The sequence below is a fragment of the Fringilla coelebs genome (assembly GCF_963513975.1).
Source record: "Fringilla coelebs genome assembly, chromosome: 3".
In the NCBI taxonomy this organism is placed as follows: domain Eukaryota; kingdom Metazoa; phylum Chordata; class Aves; order Passeriformes; family Fringillidae; genus Fringilla; species Fringilla coelebs.
Genome location: NC_140030.1, coordinates 44706532 through 44726829, shown reverse-complemented (window position 1 = coordinate 44726829; position 20298 = coordinate 44706532). Strand labels below are relative to the sequence as shown.

The 20298-nt window shown below is 40.7% G+C and overlaps 1 protein-coding gene across 2 annotated transcripts; it reads left to right on the top strand.

Moving 5' to 3' along the window:
* The first annotated feature begins 474 nt into the window (after nucleotides 1-474).
* On the top strand, nucleotides 475-19841 carry BEND3 (BEN domain containing 3). 2 transcript variants are annotated; one of them, XM_084203638.1, is made up of 4 exons: nucleotides 475-665; nucleotides 9388-9432; nucleotides 9881-10101; nucleotides 14976-19841. In XM_084203638.1, the coding sequence occupies exons 2-4, from the start codon at nucleotides 9399-9401 to the stop codon at nucleotides 17241-17243; spliced, it is 2523 nt and encodes an 840-aa protein (XP_084059764.1). In that variant the 5' UTR covers nucleotides 475-665; nucleotides 9388-9398; the 3' UTR covers nucleotides 17244-19841. The 2 variants fall into 2 exon arrangements, with proteins under 2 accessions (XP_084059764.1, XP_084059765.1); XM_084203639.1 differs by lacking the exons at nucleotides 475-665; nucleotides 9388-9432; nucleotides 9881-10101 and adding an exon at nucleotides 10467-11261.
* Nucleotides 19842-20298: the final 457 nt, after the last annotated feature.

Sequence of the window (20298 nt, the reverse complement as noted above, 5' to 3'; positions counted from 1 at the left end):
TCCCCCGCGCGCGCACGTGCGCGGCCCGCCGCCTGACTCTCCACGCGAGACCGCGCGGAGCGGCCCGGCCGCGCAAAGGCCGGGGAGGGCGGCGGGGCGAGCGCGTTTTCCGTGCGGCGGTGGCCGCCGGCAGCGAGCGCGCCCCGTCCCCGCCGGTCCCGGCCCCGTCACGCGCGGCCGTGTCCCTGAGCGGCGGCGGCCCCACGTGCGGGCGCGGGGTCCCGGGCAGGGCGTGTCGCGGGGGCGGGCGCGTGGCACCCCCGGCGGCGGGGCCTCTGCCCGCGCGGCACCGAGTGGGCGGCGGGGCGCGCGCGGCGCGGGGGCGCGCGGGGTCTCCAGTGGGAACCGTGCGCGTTCCCAGTGGCAGCGCCGGGGAGGGCGGGGGGTGGGGAGCCAGGGGACGGGGGAGGAGCGGGCCGCTCTCCCCCCCACCCCCGCTCCCTCCCTCCCCTGCCCCTGCCCCGGGGCGGCGGGTGGCGCTGGCCGCGGCGGGTCGGGGCTCGGTGTCCTTGTGCGGAAATGACACACGGTCCCGTCACGTCACGCGAGAGCGCAGCGCGCGGACCCTCGCACACAAAGAGCGGGGGGGAAGCGCGGGCTCCAGCGGCGGCCGCTCCAGCCGCCCCCGCCGCCCCGGGGCTCCCGTGGCCCCGCGCGGAGCAGAGGTAAGTCTCGCTGCCGCCGCTGGTGGGGACGGGCGCCGTTCCACGCACCCCACGGCGAGCGGGGAGCGCCGCCCCGGCGGGTGGGGGAAGAACGGGGAGGGGGGAGCCGAGCGGAGGAGGCGCGGGGCCGGCCCCTCCCCCGGCCGCCCGCGGGCCGGGGCCGCGCTGCCGGGGCCGCGCGGGCGGGGGTCTCTTTGTTCGCCGCTCCGAACGGCGCTGCGGCGGCGCGGGTCGCGCGCGCCCGGCCCGGTTGCCTCCATCCGCGGGGCTGGTGGAGGGAGACAACGGGGAGCCGGGGCGGGGGGGGGCAGTGGAACGGTCACGCCGCCGTCACCTCCACCCTCACCTTAACCCCTTCCCCCTCCTCCCCCGCGCGCCGGCCACATAGATCCGCCCGGGCAGGGTTCGGACCGGAAGCACCAACCGCCGCCTCCGCCTCGGGCTCGTGGGTCTGACCGCGGAAGCGGCCGCGGCCGCGCCGCGTGCGGGGCGCGCGGGGCGTCCCCCGCCGCAGCGCCCGCCCCCGGGCGGGGCCTCGCGCCGCCGCCGCCGCGCGCGCCGCTCCCACGTGGCGGTCGCTCCGCCGCCCCTCGGTAGGCGCGGGGGGAGCCCCGGCCGCGCCCGTCCCCGCCGCGGGCCCGCCCGGGCACCGCCCCGGGGCTTCGCGGGGCCACGCGTGCCCCTGCAGCCAGGTCCCGGGTCAGGGTCCCGCCTGTCCTATCATACACGGCGGGAGGAGCGGCGGGCGGGTGGTTGCGCTGGAATTCATGTCGGTCCTTGCTGGGTCGCGTTCTGAGGGGCCCGGTGAAGGGCACTGCGGGGGAACGGGCCGCCCCTGGCCCCACCGTCTCCCGCCAGGTCACCCGCGGCTTCCCCTGCCCTGGTCACCCACTGCGTCCGCCCGGATCGCGCTCACTGCCCCTGCCCCGATCGCCGCCCGCTTCCCCTGCCCTGGTCGCCCGCTGCCTCTACCCTACTTTTCCCTGCGGTGTGTCCACACAGCCCTTTGTAAATAGAAGGGAACAAACTCTGAACCAGCAGAATGCGAGCCGGCCGCAGGCCAACAGCCATGTGACGGCTCCCACATAGCGTTGACGCAGTCCCAGAGTTTTCTTGGGTTGAAGTGTGAGTAGGGTTTGTCGCTGCCACCTATAAACACTGTGTGTGCTTGACCCATGGGGCAGAGACATCTAAGCAGGGAAGGAGAAACCTTTTCCCCGTTTCCAACTTTAATGATTTACATCTCATAAAACAAATAATTACCCATGTATGCTCATGCATTTTCATCTTATCTCCTGCTAAATCAAACTCAGTATTGGACCGAGTTTTTATCTTTGCTAAGTATTTTCATAGGTTAGGTAAGTTCAGTGGATAAAAATAAACGGAAGGTGAATGAAGTTTGGAGGAGAATTTAAACTGCACAAAGTTCAGGTGGAACAAACAGTATTTTAAAATAAAAGCAGAGTGAGAGGGGAGAGAGGAAAGCAAAATGTTTTTAATAGACCAGTGGAAAGCACGTGGTTGAAGAAAAGACAAATTCATGTATTACTGCTGGAAATAAACCAGGTTAGTGTTTTGCTGACCTCTGCAAGATTAAATCGCTGTTTGGTAAAAGTACAGAGGACAGATTGAGAAAACTTCAGTTTTAGGCAAATTGTGAGAAAACTGAGAAGAGTGATTTTGGTTTGTTGGGTTGTTGTTTTGGGGTTTTTTTTTGTTTGTTTGGTTGGTTAGGGCTTTTGTTTTTGTTTTTGTTTTTTTTAATTTTTAATCTGCATATTTAACTTAGTTAAAATGAAATATGAAAGACCCAAATTAAGAACATGCTCTCTTAGACCTACTGGAAAAACACCCTTGTTGCAGGCTGGCTTCAGGGGAGATTTGAGGCTTCATGTCCGGCTCCACAGGGCAGCAAAGGAGGTTTTCAAAATATGAAAGTATAGGGATTTTTATTATCCATAAGAGTAGTGCTTCCAACAACATCTGCTGGTTCCTTAAAATCTTTCTCTTTGTAGTTTTAGAACTTACTTATTCATGTATTTGTAGTCAAAATGCTTGTAATGTTGGAATACTGTTTTCTATAGTACCTAATATTACAAGCGTCAGTACTGGATGTCAAGAACAAATTTTATTGAGAAACAATGCTGCATCACCCTATTACTTCAAAATGAATAGAATAGAAAGCATTTGCTTTTAGTATTTCATATGCTGTCTACTTGCATTTTTCTCTTTGCTCAGTTAAATGAGGCAACATTCAGATCTCAGTTTCTTTAATATGGGTGGTCAGTTTCAAATAGCTTATCTGTTTTTTGTTTGGTAGTGTTTTTTTATTAAGGTGATTTCAGGTATTGCACTTCTTTGACCCTCTGCTTCTTCAAAATTTATAAGGCCTTGTCAAAATACTGTAAAATTTGTTGTCAAATCACTGGCCCATAGACCTGAACAAAAGGCAAACATTGCCTTTAAGAAATACATTTTTCAGCTCTGTCTTGGAGTGGTATTTATGTCTAATTTAGTTGAATTGAATTTGAGTTGCATTGTCTTTTACAAATCGGAGGAATAAAATCTACCCTGAGGATATTGCAATATTGAAATTATTGAACCCAGTGCTACAGCTAGGAAATAAAAGATGCAGATTACTTGGCACCCAAAGCAGAACGCAGAACTCGCAGTTCTCTAGGTTTGCTTCTCAGCCCAGCAGGAGAGCTTTCCAAGAGAGCCTGGAGAGCAGCATGCCCCCTGAACAGGAGGCAGCTCCTGGGCAGCCTGAGCACAGGGCACACGCCTCCAGTCCTTTTTGATTCTGGGACTGTAGGGCTGGGCGTTGAGAATTGTTATTTCCTCTCATTATTTCCAACTGTTCTATAGGAATCAGTCTTCTAAAACATAATGAGGGACAGAGTTCCACACCATTGCCAGGCACTTGGAGCAGCCCTCTGCTCACCTGCTGTGGGGAATGGGACTGCTTTCCCCCTACCCACACCAGGTTTCAAGGCTCTGGACTTCCCATGGGAAGCTTTGGTTACTTTCTGTGGTTCACCCAGTGCATGTTAGGATATATAGGCAGAGTCTGAGACAGGGAGCAGGACAGACACTTGAGTGTTTGCTCAGATTAATTGATTAATCATTGTCAATTGCTGAGAATGAATATGTACAGTGCTTTTGATTGGCTTTGGGTAAATCATACTCTAGTTACGTAGTGTAATACCATTGCAATTTTGTGATAAAGTCCTGTTACAGGAGGATATGTGTAAGAGGAGGTGCTAATTTTGGCTGTTAAACAGCAGTTGAATGTACATGTCTTGTAAAATTTAGCTGGTGTCATCTCCTTAAAAGATCAGCTTTTTTTTTTTTGTTCCTCATTTATTTAACTTAATAGGATACCTATGCTGTAAGAGGGGTGTTGTACCTTTCACTCCATGCTGAAAGCTAAGGAAACTGAGCAGTTTATTCTGCATATGTTATCAAATACATATATTTAATGTTACTAGCAAACATCTATGTCTTAATATTTCCCAAAAATGTAGAACAGTTGACCTCTTCAGAAACAATGCTCAAGAGCACTTTTCATTATGACCTGAGTTTTATATGTGAGGCAATGTACCACCATGAGGCTTTAAAGGGAACGAACTTACTACACAATGTCTCAATCCCTGTGTTTTTAATAACATTTTTGTAGCCAATAATGAAGAATTAGGGACATTCCTGCCAACCTACATGAAGAAGCTAAAATACTTAGTGGGATGATGTGCATCCAAGAAGCAACTTCTATGTTTTTACCATGCATTAGTGAATTGAACAATACAATGTTTTGTGAGGAGTTAAATTCTAAACAGCAAGCTTCTAGAAAACTGATAATCATTATTGTTATTGTTTAGTATCTTGTTTAAGGTAGTGATTAATTTTCATTTATGATTAGCATTAACAAGTGTAATGAAATCCAAGTTGCTTTCCACATGCAGCATGTGTACAGTTCTATAGTTTCCTGTGTGGTTTTCACACTATTTTTTTTCATTTGTCAGAACTTAGTACATTAGATATGGGAGTTCAAAGAGTACAGAGTTACTTTAGTTACAAACAGCAGCACAGCAGTATTTTTTTCTGGTGGAATTTTTCATTCCATTTTTAAGTCAGGATGTGGAAATGATCAGTCAGGCTTTCTTTAAGAATGATTGCAAAGGCAGAGAACTGTCTTCATCTTACATGATGAGCAGGATCTTTTCTTCCTGTATTGTGCTTTTATAATGGTCAAAATCATAACAGGGGTCAGAAAAGCACCCTTCAAGGCAAACACATGAGTAATTGTTAGGTGGTAAACAGGAGGAGGAGAATGCACATTATGGGAAGATTTAACTTATGAATCAGTTAGGATTCAGTTTTGTTTTGTGTATCCATAACTAGATGCACCTTATGCTGCTTTTAAGTAGCAGTATGCATTATACTAGATGATATGAGACTGAAATACGTTCCGAGTTTGAGTTGCAATTTCTTCCCTTACTCATAAAATCTGCTGTACCCCAATGCTTTAAATCCTTAAGGTTTCAGTGCATATTTTGGGTAGGTGCATTTTTGGCAGATGGTTCACATGTTCTGTTCTACATGCAAAAGCAGCATCAGGGCAGTCGTTAACAATAAATGCACAGAGAAACCTTCCAAAACCTTGTTTTTAAGGTGTTCTTCCATGCTTTGGAACTCCTCACACTGCCCTATGCAATGAGCTTCTCTGTTAACCATGGGTAATACCATTTCAATGTGGAAAATCATTACCAGAATGGTACAACAGTGCAGTTAAGTGTCATGACCTGGTACATTTTTGGAATAGAGGCAGATGTCTAAGCAAGAGTAATCGAAGTAGGGAGTGTTCAGTCCCTCCATTGAACTATCTTGTTCATTGCCTAGTCTGATGAGAAGGGAGAGCAGGGTCTGTGGGAAGGGAATTTGTCCAATAGTGACAGACAAGGTGTTCCAGGACTCCCCTTCTTTCCCTACTCCCTTGGGTCTGGCTGTTGACATAGCTGTAGGCGTTTGGTTTGTTTTGGAGTCTTTCTTCCAGAGGATTCACCAGAAAACAGGATGCAGTGCAGCATCTGTCTGTATCCCAGCAAGATAAAGCTGCCAAGGCTGGTTGCTCTGCCAGTCACAGTTGCAGGCGTGGGCTCCCAACTTCAGCACAGAGTGTTCACTCTTTCCTAGAACTTGCTAACAGCTGTCCTCTAGATAGCATTGAGTAATTATTAGGCTGAGGATGATAAGCATATTTATCTTACATTTTGAAAAAAATACATTTAAGATTGAAATATGTTTTGTATACTCAACATGACGAGGAACAACTGTTGGATGTTTGCTTTACTGTATGTATTTCTCACTCAATTGCTTTTTGCAGTATTTTGCCCCAAGATCTTTTAGGCTCTTTTTTTTTCACTCCAGCTTTGCTTATTCTCACAGTCTGGGCTAGAATACTACCTCAAAACAGACTTTGACACTGCTACCTCTTTTAAAGAGGAAGTAATTATTATTTGTAAGTACTGATGCACAGCAAACAATACTTTAGCAAATATGAAATGTTTTATCTTTAGTGGACTTGAAACAATCAACAAAATTGTTAATCTTACATATAGTGGCATGCATGCACAGACACACTCAGATACAGGCTTTCCCCCTTTCCATGAATCCTAATTTCCTGTGGAAGCCATGATGCCATTGCTCTGTTGGTGCCTCTTTGTTGGCTCGCTAGTCACTCGTGGGTCCAAATCTGAAGCAAGATAGTGGAATAAATAAGGATAGTTGAACCAAGCCAGTGGCTTGCTGGTATGAGGAGAGATTTTAATTCCTCCTTTCCAGCCCAAACCTTGTGCATACTCCTGAGCTGGGCCCTTTACTTCTGAATTACAAGGAAAGTGACCCCGGAAAAAAGAAGTGAGTTGATTTCTGACAGTTTATCAAGATGGAAAGTTAAGGTGGGCACCCATGCTTGACCAAGGGAGCAGGTGGGGCTGCAGGGTAGGAAATCAAAGGGACAATTGACTCCTGTCTCTTAACAGAAGCTGTTATATGTTTGATGTGCTTCATTTTCTCAATACCAGAGTTCTTATAAATCTCACAAAGAAGATGGGAAACTAGATAAGGAAAGAGATTATTGCTAGGGCTCCCAAAAATGAAAAAAGTTGGAGTTTGTGCTTTTGTTGACACCAAAGATCTCACGTATGGAACAGTCTTCCTAGCCTTCATTGGTTCTGACACTGATTTTCACGATTCACTTTTAATTGTATTCTGGCAGTTTTCGGATTAAAAAACCTCAGATGTTAACACTGTATTTCAAATTTGTGAAACAATGTTTTAACTCAGTGTTATTTGACCTGAATTCAGGGTAGCTTTGGCCTTCCTAATGTTTGTTTCCTTCAGAAAGTTAACTGTTTCTTTGCTTTAATTTTCACATTTTTCCAGCGTTAAAGAGTGGCTCTTCAGATACTCATTTTTCTTCTCCTTTTAGTTTGATTTTTTTTCTCTGATAGGAATTCTTCTAAAGCATTCTTCCTATTTGAATAATAGTAATAGCAGGAATTAGCAAGAAAATATAATTCCAAATATTCCCTCCTAAATATTTTGTGTTGTTTCATCCACTGCCACCTTTTAATCTTCTCTTCTGGCTTTGTGGTTAGCATTTTTTTTACTGTTTTGCTCTGATGAAGCAGTCTAGGATTATATGAAAAATCATTTTGATCTCCATTTTAGAATGTTCTGTAGTGGTATTGATAGATTTGCTTACTGTCACCTCAGGCCCCCACAAAAAGGTTGTGTCACACTCCCTGAGCACTGACATGTGTTGGTCTTGTACCACAGCCCTCAGAGCCATGCCTAGTGCAGCATGGAAAAGTGCAAGGAAGATCCAGTAACTATCAATGTATGTAGGATATCAGGGCAAAATATGAACTGTTAGTACGATGGGATTTTCTTAAGGTCCAGGAGAGCTTTTTGATGGTACTGTGAGAAGTACACTGCTGTCGATTTTTCATGAAGAGCTGTAGTGGCTTTGTATAAATCTCTAAATACTGTTGAGTTAATAAGACCGGGTATTAACCCATGTCAGGGCTTTTCATGTGGTTTAGAAGCTGGTGCAGGCCACTTAGTTTCATGCTGTTATGTTTATAGAGTTTGCAGAAGTTTAAGTGACATGATTATGGTACTGTTAAGCTGGCATAATTGATATATGGATCAATTCATAAATGCAAGTCCTGAAATAGGGAATTATGGTGGGAAAAAGGATAAGGTATCTTAGGGGTTTGTAGTAGCTCTACATCCAACTGAGAGAGACTTATTTTTATACATGATGATGAGGACAATCTCATTTTATCCCCTTGAGGATGCCCTTTACAAGGCTCTATATAGGGGCCATGTGGAAGATCAGCACATCAAAGAGTATCTTGGCTTCAAGGGTGGCCCAGTATAAGCTGATTTTATAAATCTGTGCCTCTTTTGTTTGGGTGCCACCCATTGTAAATCGTACAAAATCTAATCCAGAATGGAACTTCATAGTTATTGTTGCAGCCATCAAATTGCCTACAAATTGCAATTCATATCTACACAGCATTCAAGTGTTTACGGAGTTTTTTAACAGTATTTTGAGATGTAAAAAAAAAACCAAAAACAACTAAAAATATTCAGGAGAGAGGTACAGACTATTTTTCCCTCCACAACAGATTCTGTCTTTCTCTCCCCATCTTTCTTATCAATTTCATTATTATTCCCACTCCTGGACTATTTGTACACTTTTGATTGACTGGTTTTATTGACTTTCACTTGTAAAGCAATGATATTCTGGGCCAGATAAGCATAATGCTGCGCGTAGAGGAGCATGAGCAGAGCGTGACAGTTTGCCAGTCACCTGCTCACCAGTTGAGAGTGTCAGTTTGCAGCTGCGTGCTCTCTAAGGGTTAGTGATATCTGACTAAGTTGTTTGCTTTGTAGATCTCCAAAGATTTAGAATTTCTTTTAGGAACACATCCAGAGATTGATGTTTGCCCCCAAGTAACTTGCAAAATTAGTTGTCAGGTAAACAGAAATACAGATGAGTTTTTCTCGGGAGAAGTAACGCTAAAATCATGCTAGCATAATACGTATATTTGCTTTTCCCTACAAAAAACACATTATTTAGAGACTGACAGAGAAAAAGGACTTAGTGTAGATCTATGTGCATTATTCTGCTGGAATTGATGACATTTATACCAAAAGATCAAAGATTTTTAAATAAAAGCTTACTCCAGGATGTATGTTACTATTAATGATGAGTTTTCTTTCTGTGATGACTTTGTGTCAACCACAAGGACAATATGAAAACATTTGACTGTAATAGTAGTGATTTTGTACAGGGGGAAGACTTTAATACAATTAACTTCCATTTATATACTGCCAAGGCACTACAGAGAAGGTTTGAATGACTTTTACGTTTCTCTGTACCAGGAAAAGACTTAGAGTTTTAAATAGTGCCCTACCTGCTGTGTGTTATCAACAATATAGTTTGCCTGTTGATGGGTCTATAGATGGCCATGAAAGTTACTGAAAATAGCTAGTTATTACAAACATACAGACTGGAAAGACTGGGAATCTTCAGTGGGCTGTTAACTCAGTACTTCTAGATGAAAAGTAATTACAAGAGGAGATGTAGATATTCCCTGATTCCAGAAGATGCTGATATTTATTTTTGTATTTTTGTTTTGTTCTTTAGTGAGATAGAAGATGAATTCAGCTGAAATCACTGATGATGATGAAGGTAAAATATTATACTTTGTATAATTTTTGATCAGGCAAAAATACTTGTTGATTTAAAGTATTTGCCACCTAATGGAGAAGGCAGTTGGATCAAGACAAATAACACTAATGTTTTTTTTAAAGTTATCTAAAATAGGGCATTATCTTTGTTAGTCATTATTATTTCTGTTGTACATCCTTCCTCCCCTCCAAAAAAATCTTCCTCCTGTAACATTATTTGTTTATGCTTTAGATTCTTCTTTGGACAAGAAACTCTCATTTATTGAAAAACTGAATGATTTTACTTTGAGGTGGCCCCAATATAAACTTACTATAGAAGTAATAAAAAATAAAGAAATTCTTCAAAACACATTTTCATAAAAAGAAACAAACCACAGAACATTATACTAAGGATATCATGGTTTTCTGGAGAGGGTGCTTTATCTTTCTAAACATTCTCTTTTTTTCAGTAAAAATTCCTAAAAAAAATGTGAAAGTAGAAACAGAAAATGAAGATGAAGCTCTAGACTGCTCAGTAACTTCCAGATCTGCTGAGAAACACTCACTGGATGGTGCAGTGACTTGCCTACAGGATTCCAGCAAACGGAAACAGACCTCCCTTGGCTGTGATGGGTCAGGAGGCCAGCAGGATGCCTTGCCCAGCGTGAAGAAGAGACGCTTTACACAAGAGGTGACTTCTCTACACATGGCTGTGATTTTTTGGTTCATATTTCCTAGGCTAAATTCTCTGCTGCTATAAGTAGAATGCAAGTCTTTTAACTAAATTTGCATTGGTAATGAGTTTGTTGCAAATGTGGCTAATCTTAAGCCCGTTTGCACATCGCTGGGTATTCTCTAAATAACATGGAAGTGATCATATTTATGAAATCCAGTTAATAGTTCTAGATTAATTCATTTATGTGAATTACATTTTTCAGCAGATAACATAGGAAGGGGCAGTGACTTGGAGTAACTGGGCATGACTGATTACAGTCCCTCTCATGCCACACAGTCCCTCAGCTTGATCCTGAGTGGTAGAATCAGAGCTGTAATTCTTTCTTCTGTGACAAAGATTTAATGTCAGTAAGACCAGTATGAATTTCTGTATTATTTGAAAGATAAAAATGCAGGGATGCAGAAGATTTCAGTCATATCAAGATTGGAATGCATTACAGCATCTGGTGTGGCATCCCAGCTTGGGACAATCCAGATGTTTCTCTAGCCAGTGAAGGAGATGCCCAGTCTTTTCCATTATCCTGACCTTGTTTCCACCTCTCTAGCAATGGCAGATTTTAATTAATCTCTGCTGAAATTGAGCTAGTTTCTTTTTGCCCTTGTTCTTTTCAGCAGGGAGAGCAATGATCATCTGTTCCTAGAAAAATCTTCTGCCTGTGGGAAAATTCATGTGATGTTGTCCACTCTCAGTCCTTCCTTGCCAAGATTAAAATTCTCTTTTTTTCAGCTCTTCTTCAGGAGTCACCTTATATTTTTGTTGTTCCGTTTGAGAGTCCAGAAAGACTAGTGTCCGGTGTTGGATAGTCACATCTCTCCTGCCACCCTCTAGAGCAGTATAATGACCTCCTGTTTTTCACACTCAGCACTTTATTAAAATAACCTAGATTCAAATTCATCCTCTTTTGAATAACTTCAGGCCCTGGGTTATATTTAGTTTGTGACCTATCCTAATGCACGTATCCTTTTCTGCTCTTCTGCTACCTAGCCAGTTATTCCGTGTTGTATTTGCACATTTCATGTCTTCTTTATAGCCATAGTTCTCTGTGATTCTTTTTCTTGACTATCATCTCTCTGACTTCTTACGGCTGTTTTTTTTCCCCTGAATGCCTGTGGTAGGTAGGTTTTAATCTTATTACACGGTTTCTTTCTTTTCCTTTCTCTTTTTCTCTTTACAATTGTTTTCCTTGCATTCAGATTCTTAAAAGAGTTTTATAATGGTCTCTGAACTGTGCTTGCTTTTCATTTTCCTGTTTGCCAATAATAAATTTTAAAGTTTAATTTGAAATTAATTAAAACTTTGGATTTATAACATCAGAAGCTGACCCAGTAATAACGATGAAAATTCATTCTTGGATGACCCCAATGAATCAGCATGTTTAGTTAAATAACCAACCAGAAATAGTCCTCAATCTTAACAGGATTTTTCAAGTTAATTACTTCTCTAGTACCAATATTTTGTTTTAATTGATGACTTTATTAACTATTTCTATTTAAACAGTGGAAAAATCTTAATTATTCTAAAGAATGTTGTGCTTGTGTATTTTTACTGCATGTCATATAGGCATCTATCTATGATATAAACAGAGCTGTGCTTCTTTTGGGCTGGTAATTATATTACTAAATTACTTTTTATCTGAAGACTTCGGTTGTTTTTTTTTTTTTATTTTGAATGCCATTTCATAATCAGGAATTAATTTTCCCTGATTTTCTTTAAAAAAACAATGTGGAGAAGATTGTAAGTTTAAAAAAGTTATGTGCAGGACTTTTCCATATTGTGTGTCTGAAAGAATCTATGTTTCTTGCTTATGTATTTATTTATTCTTTACTCCTGTGCTTGAATATTATGCACTGTATTCTTACAGATATTTAGACTTTGTTTATTAAGCATAACAAAGGTCATAAATGGACTTGAGCATTGAGCAGAACAATAACTAAGCAACTTCTAAAACTTGGCTTAGGATTCCAAGAGAGTATGTAAGAGACTATTTCACGATTTCTTGTATTGGTCGATGTTTTGCAAAATACTGCATTTTGCAAATGTTCATAAAATGTTTAGAACATAAACACTTGCTATGCAACTGTAGTATAAAAAGCACCACTGTCTTACATTCATTGAGTCTCATAGAACATTATCTTTGCTTCTTTTTTGATAGTACTTTGGAACTTTGGAATCTTAAATGGGTGCAGTATTATCTGAAATTCATGGATGTTTTAAAGATCATTGTTACAGAAAACTAATTAGTTAAATTGGACAATTTACAAAAGCCATGTATTTATGGTGTTGATAGTGCTGTTCCCAGATGGAAACCATAGACAAGATAATTAAAAGCAAAAGAAAAGAAAAATGCATCTGATCTAAAATATCCTTAAATATTTTTAAGGCCCAAATGTTTTGTCATCTGCTAGGAGAACACTGGCTATGTGTTTCTGAAATGCAAATATTCTGAAATGCAAATCCATCCTGCAGCCAGATCCAGCCACTGGGAGCTGCGTTGGTGAAGGAGGAGGTTCAGCTGCTATTGTAGTGAAGATCTCCTGTAGTTCTTAGCATGAGCTCCAGGGCACCATGTCCAAAACTGAGACCGCAATCTTTAATGATCTTACTGTCAAAGTAATGAATTACTGTTCTTTAATATACATTCTAATATTGATTTGGCCTGACTTTGTGTGTGAGGTGCACAGCCATAGAAGTTACCCTCATATTGCCAAGTTTTATTATTAATTAATTAGGAAAAATAAACAGCAGGAGGACAGATACCTGGTGGCCCATGGGAAGCTATTTAACAGCAAGGTATTTTAGTAGTAGAGAAGGAATTGAAAGAGGCATATGCTGTTTCTGAAGGAATGTTTGGCATATTCTCAGTTAACAGGAGTGTTAATGAAAGAGCAACTTAGGTGGTAGGTCTTACTGGTTGTGTAAGAAAAGTTTTGCTCTTTAGATGTAAAATAGTAAAAAGCTTTGTAATTCAGTTTGTGTGCCTGACTGGGGAGCAGTATTGTGCACGTTGTCAGTGGAGATTTTCATGGCCTGCTTTTGGGTGATGTCTGTGCAGAGCTCTGTTGTTACCACCTGGAACTTCCTCTGTTTCTTCACTGTCAAGCACAGGTGGTGTATGACAACTTCAGTCCCAGCTTAGGAGCCTGCAGTTTGGTGGGGCAATGTGGATTTCAGTTTGCTTGCAGTTCAGTTTGCTTGCAGTTTATTATGAGTGGGACTGGAGTGGGTCTTCTAACTGGTACCTGGAAACCAGGTGTCCTAGGCACCATGACAGCCAGGGATTCTGCACACTGAAATGCGTCTCCTTGGCATTACATTTTTGTTTGATCATCTCTTCACACAGCTTTGGATGGGCAAACACAAGGTTTTGTATGTAGGGTAATGTGATGTGAGTGAGAGCAGAACTTGGAAACAGCTTCAGTTTAATTGATTGCTGGTTTCTAAACTTGGAGTGGAAACCAGCTTGTTCTTTCTGAGTCTCCTTTGAGTATACATTGCATTAGACATTTAAAATAATTAGATTCAGTTTGTCACTGCAATAAGCAGATGCCAAGTATGAGTACACATAGGGACGACATTGATTTCATGAGTTACAGTTCTGTTTCTTAAGAAAGAAACCTTAATTCAAGTTCCTCACTGTAGGACATAATGGGGCCTTCACTAGAATTTCAAATTTCTTGTGGCTCTCAGCTCTGGCCTGGAGTCTGTGTTTCATTTGTTTCAATACTTGAATGCAAATTCTGTAGTGTTTTATGTAATTAATGTTCTATAGAACAAGCCAAGAAAATTGTTTCAGTATAGAAACATCTACAAATCTGGCAGTGTTTTCTCATGTTTGAATTCTTTATGTTGGATTTTGATTCTGTTGTATCTGCTTAACTTTTAAGAATTATTTGCAATATCCATGTGTTTGCAAAAAAACCCCAAATCACTCAAGCCCTGCATATCTACTGTGAGATGATGAAAATGCTTTGTTCCAATTTCAAGCAATGAGGAATAATTACAAATAATTGAGAACATTTAGTCCTCAAGAATTCATTACTAGTTTTATATCATTTATAAATTATATAAATTTCTATAGTTTAAATAATTTATAAAGTTAGAAATCCATGAGTCTAAACTTCTTTGACTTTCAGAAATAAATAAATCTTCTGTTAGGCTTCCTTTAAAAAAAAAAGGTACTTTCCACTTTTATAGAATAGAATACCTTTTAAAAATTAATTAATTTCTAAGATTTGTTTAGTACTTCTGCACCATTATAAAGAAATTTTTTAAAACCTTTATATAAACCTTTCACATCAGAAAAAAAGAGAATAAGCATATTTTTTGTGGTTTATAGCCTTTGTGACATTTTCAAAAGCTAACCTAAGGAGAGTGCTGGAATGTTAAATGCAGTTGTTGGAGGCAAGGGCAAGGTCACAGGACTAGGAGTCAGAAAATCTAGATGCTATTCTTGGCTCTGTTGCTGACTTGTTGCCACCCAAATTCTTGACAGCCCAAGATCCTCATATGCAAGGTGAAGCCTAATGATACTTAATTTGGGGGAGTAATTAGAGCTCTGTGTGTAGAGAGTACTAAAAATTATTATTGCATTTCTATTCCATGGAGAAAGCTATGAGCCAAAAAAAAGGAAAATAAAAAGGAAACCTAAATAATTCTTTACTGTATTTTTATTTTTCCTAGTGAACTTATTAATTTTTATTGTTTAACACAAGTCCCCTGGAGAAAATTTGACTTTGCATATTTATGTAACAATGCCTGCTTAAGGAGCACATATTTATAGCTAATATTTTTAAGGGAGTCTTACTAATACAATATTTGTTCATTTGAAGGGCTCCCTTTCAAACATGAGGAACAGAGATGCTGGCTCACCCACTCAGGTAAATGCAGAGCAGCCAAGCAAGAACAAGAATTCTAATGTAACATGGCTCTGTGAAGAAGAATCCTTCAGTGACATAATCACTCCATCTTATAAAAAACCTCTCTATGGCATCTCACACAAAATCACGGAGAAGAAGAACCCACCAGGAGCAGAGCAGTTTGCCTCTTACGAGTTGTTTGAAAAAATCAACCCCAGCAGTCCCTCACAGATTCGGACTTTGAACGATCAACGCAAAAGAGACTCGGCCATTGCAGTAGCAGCAGCCACAGCAGATTCAGAATCAAATATATATTCTTTGATACAGAAAATGTTTTACACGCTGAACACGCTCAACACCAATATGACTCAGCTTCACAGTAAAGTTGACCTGTTGTCTCTGGAGGTTAGCAGAATTAAAAAGCAAGTCAGTCCAGCAGAGTCTGTTGCTGACTTCAAGCCTCCCCCAGAGTACCAGCTGACTTCTACAGAACTCAAACAAATCATGGATCAAAGCACATCGGGCGGAGACCTGGCTTGCCGGTTGCTCGTGCAGCTCTTCCCAGAGCTCTTCAGTGATGATGAGTTCGGCAGGAGCTGCAGTGCATGTGGCTTTCTCAACAAAAGGAAGCTTGAATCTCTTCATCTGCAGCTTATTCGTAACTATGTGGAAGTTTGTTATCCTTCTGTGAAGAATACAGCTGTGTGGCAGTTGGAGTGTTTGCCTCAAGTCAATGATTTTTTCAATAGATTTTGGGCTCAAAGGGAAATGGAAAACAGTCAGCAGAATGTGCAATCATCCAGTTTTTATGAGACTGAGCAGGTTGAATCCTCTCATTTTATGGAGGATAAAGAGCAGGAAGAAGCTTTGTCCTTGGACAGGAGTAATGTCATTGCCTCAGATTACATGCTGGATGCTCAGGATCTCAATGAATTTTTAGATGAAGCTTCTTCACCAGGAGAGTTTTCTGTTTTTTTGTTACACAGACTGTTTCCAGAACTCTTTGACCACAGAAAATTAGCTGAAAGGTACAGCTGCTTTGGAGACTCTGGAAAACAACTGCTGGATCCTCATCGGCTTCAAATAATCCGTAGGTACACTGAAATTTACTTTCCGGACGTGCAAGAAGAAGAAGCCTGGTTGCAGCAGTGTGTTCAGCGAATAAATGATGAGCTTGAAAGTACGTATATGGATGGAAGTGAATGTGACCAGATGAGAGATGACTGTTACGATTCTTCTAGTTTACCGGATGATGTATCAATCATAAAAGTGGAAGACAGTTTTGAATATGAAAAGCCTGGCAGACGGTCCAAAAAAATTTGGCTTGTACCCATAGATTTTGACAAACTTGACTTTCCCCCTCCAGATTTTGATGTCCCTGTCCCAGATTACTTGTTGAACAAAGAACAGATTAAAAGCATTTATGAAAGCAGTCTTTCCATAGGCAACTTTGCTTCCCGATTGCTTGTTCTCCTATTTCCTGAACTATTTACTCATGAAAACTTACGGAAGCAATACAACTGTAGCGGATCTTTAGGCAAGAAACAGCTTGACCCCACTAGAATTAAATTAATTCGACATTATGTGCAGATACTGTACCCCAGAGCAAAGAATGACAGAGTGTGGACATTGGAGTTTGTTGGGAAGCTTGATGAGAGGTGTCGACGAAGAGACACGGAGCAAAGGCGCTCGTACCAACAGCAACGGAAAATCCACGTGCCAGGGCCCGACAGGAGGGAATTTCTCACCTATGCAATAAACCCTGAGAGATTTCGGGAAGAATTTGAAGGGCCGCCACTGCCACCGGAAAGAAGCAGCAAGGATTTTTGCAAGATACCACTCGATGAACTTGTTGTTCCTAATCCAGACTTCCCTGTGCCTTCTCTGTATTTGCTGTCTGACAAGGAGATAAGAGAGATTGTGCAGCAGAGCCTGTCAGTCGGCAACTTTGCTGCCAGGCTTCTTGTAAGACTCTTTCCTGAACTCTTTACTCCGGAGAATCTGAGGCTGCAGTACAACCATTCAGGTGCTTGTAATAAAAAACAGCTTGATCCCATCAGACTGAGACTGATCCGTCATTATGTGGAGGCAGTTTATCCTGTGGAGAAAATGGAAGAAGTGTGGCATTATGAATGTATTCCGAGCATCGATGAAAGGTGCCGGCGTCCTAACAGAAAAAAGTGTGATATACTGAAAAAAGCTAAGAAAGCAAAAAAAGTGACAGGCTCTTTAAACTGCTAAGACTTTGACCACTAAATTATTATCAAGAGTATGCTTTGGTTTAGACTGAAGGGCCTGTCGGGAGCTGAGGGTTCTCAGCACCTGAGCCAGGCACTAAATTTGTTGCGTTTCAGTGTGAGTGTTGCATTTCTGTTGGCACTGCAGCAGTGGGAAGTGGCTGACTACATTTGTACATGGGTAAAGACCATCAGTGACAGCTATCAATGACTCGCTAAGAGCATGATATTCACTGGTGCAAATACATGTATTGAAACTATTGCTCTACTCCCCATTTCTGCATCTTCCTTTTCTATCACTTTCTAATAATAAAGAATTTTTTTTTTATGGTTGTGCTCTTCAAGAGCAGTTTTTCATTATACCATTATAAACAGTATTTTTAATTAATTCAGATTTTGAAATGTGTAGACTAAGTTTAATTTAAATTTGAATGTGCCATTTTCATTGGAAATCATTGGAATATTAGATTTTGCTTTTACAGTAACTTCAGGTTCACACTTGTTTTGTTCTTCATGATATTGAGGTACCGGAAGTTATAATACTGTGTCAAAGAGTGGGTCAGAATGGTGTCATTTGTATTTTTGACTGTTACATTGGTTTTATTTCTAAAATCAAGAATTTCTGTTGAAGAATTGAGACATGATCATAGACATTGTGGTAATGGGTTGGTTTTTTTTTTTTGCATTGACACCACAAGCTTGATCCTGCCCCTGTGAGTTCTGTTATTGTTTTGTCCAGTGTGACTGCTGGAGTGACTGAGGATTGCTTGTCTTGGGTAAAGCCAGCAAATCAGACCCAAGCCTATACCCATGGAATGTCTTCCCATCATCTGCTTGCCACCCTGTTTGTAAAATAGCAGAAGCAACAGCAACATCAAAAAGACCTGAAACAAGAACTTAAAAAAAATTAGACCTTACATTCTATCAAATCATGATTCCAAAGGTTTCCAGTGTTGATATTGAATTGCATATATAAAAAGTATATGCAAAGATTGGTTTTGTGGTGAAATCCAGTGTTTCAGGGTCCCAGCAAATGAGCTGTGGTAATGTAACTTACTCTCTTTCCATGAATGCAGCAGCATCTGGATATTTGAGTGTAGGGATATGGAACTCCCTCACTTTGCCAAATTGTTTTAGTGTAATTTGTAGTTATTTGGAGACATAACTGTGTATGTATAACTTAGGTTAATATGGTCAAGCTTGCATCATTAATATCTTCAAATGTAACAAAGGCCATCCAGAACCCAACATGAATTTGCTGTATGACTTGTCACTGGAGAGTGCTGCTTTAAAACTATTTTTCTTTTTTTTTTTAAATAATACTGATAGAAATGGTGAGAGAGAGTCAATTATGGATTCTTAATATAGTAAAGACAGTGGTTGCCTACAGAGCATCAGTGGAACACCTTGGAGCAATTGTTGTTGTTCTCTGTGGTCCTTTTCTGTTGTTTACTTAGATGGGTCATAGCAAATTTTAAGTCAGTTCCAGTGTAATTTTCTATTTTAGCATTTGTAAGGAAGTACAAAATATTTGATATTTTTACTTCAGATTTTTAGAATATATTGTTCGTAGACTCATATTGATCCCTTTAAAAGGAAGACAAAATGGTTTTTCCTGATGGCAAGAACTAGTAAATGTATTGTGTTAAACTGGGAGTAAATCATAGTTAGTAGCATTTGCTCATTTTGCCCATATGCTAGAAACATTCTCAGAGAATGTATGAAAAAAAGTCATGAATGTACTAAACAACACATTGATACTGTTTATATCCATTTAAATGTTTCCTGTTGGTTTAAGTAATAGCAGACCATACTCAAAATGGATATCAGAGCAAATACGGCTATAATAAATCGAAATAATTTTACCAAAGATAAAGAACTGATACCACAATGTCTGCATCTGTTCATTTTAGTGCATAAATTTGTCAAATTGAATGTATCAGAAACCAAGACTCTCTTGTCATTGTATGCTACCTAGAATCTCTGTGAAATTTTTTTTTACATGCACTTTTATAGGATATATAAAATAACAGAAGATCTTAACAGCTGTTTAATTTGTGGTTGCAAATGGCTGACTGAAAGGTAAGAAATACAGTTTTATTTTCTTATCTTAATGTCGTATGTTTCACCACTTAGTGATGTCAAAGCTCCCAGACGAATTCAATATATACTGAACTTTTTTACAAGGGATAGATGTTACTAGCTAGCATGCAAGTTTGAGACATACTGGCTTTTACTGTAGATGTTGATATTAAGTCAAAAAATCAGACAATTGATGTTATCTAAAAAGTAGTGAAAAAAACAATTTGACAACTTTGATCATAAAAATGATAATTTTTGAAACTGGGTATAAAAATATTTTTGTTGTGGTTTTTTTTCTCTTTTTATTGCTGTGTACATTCCTTTTGTCCAACTCTTCACAACCCTTTCATGATTCGCTTGATTGTATGGTTTATAACTGATATCAAGAAAATACAGACGTATAAATAGTGGCATAGTTCACTAACGCAAGCTTTTGCAGTGCATCTGAAGTACAGCCACTTCATCCAGTTGGTCAGTCTTGTAAATATATTAAAGGTATATTATTTTCATACAAGAGGAATGTTGTCTGGTGATTGTTCAGGTACAAACAGGATTATTTTCCTACTAAGGTCTGACATAACCTTAGGTAGTAGGATAAATACAAAAAGGAAAACACTCCAGTTTGCTGCAGCCATTTAAAAAGATTTTTCTGTCTTTCAGACTTCTTCTGTTTAAAAGAATAAACTTAAAAGTTTGGAAGTGAAACTGTGATAGGAGGGTTGCTAGATATTGAAGTATTGGGTGCATATGTAGCCATGCACCCTGACTTCCTATGGACGAGCGTTGCTTTCTACCTACCCAGTTAAGGTGGGTATCAAGTGTCTCTACTTGTTACAGTGTAACTATATCAGCTTTCACTAAGTATTGAATAGCCCATTTCTAAGCTTTCTAAAAGAAACAGTGTAGTATTATTATTTATTTTTGCATCTTATGCATTTTCTACAACTTAAACATTTCCTTAGAAGTTCTGTAAAAAA

Bases quoted from the DNA above. Each gene is read 5' to 3' on its own strand.
- BEND3 (XM_084203638.1), top strand. From the start codon at position 9,399: ATGAATTCAGCTGAAATCACTGATGATGATGAAG. The intron at 9,433-9,880 runs GTAAAATATTAT...TCTTTTTTTCAG, and splicing joins AATCACTGATGATGATGAAG to TAAAAATTCCTAAAAAAAAT. The intron at 10,102-14,975 runs GTGACTTCTCTA...GTTCATTTGAAG, and splicing joins AGAGACGCTTTACACAAGAG to GGCTCCCTTTCAAACATGAG.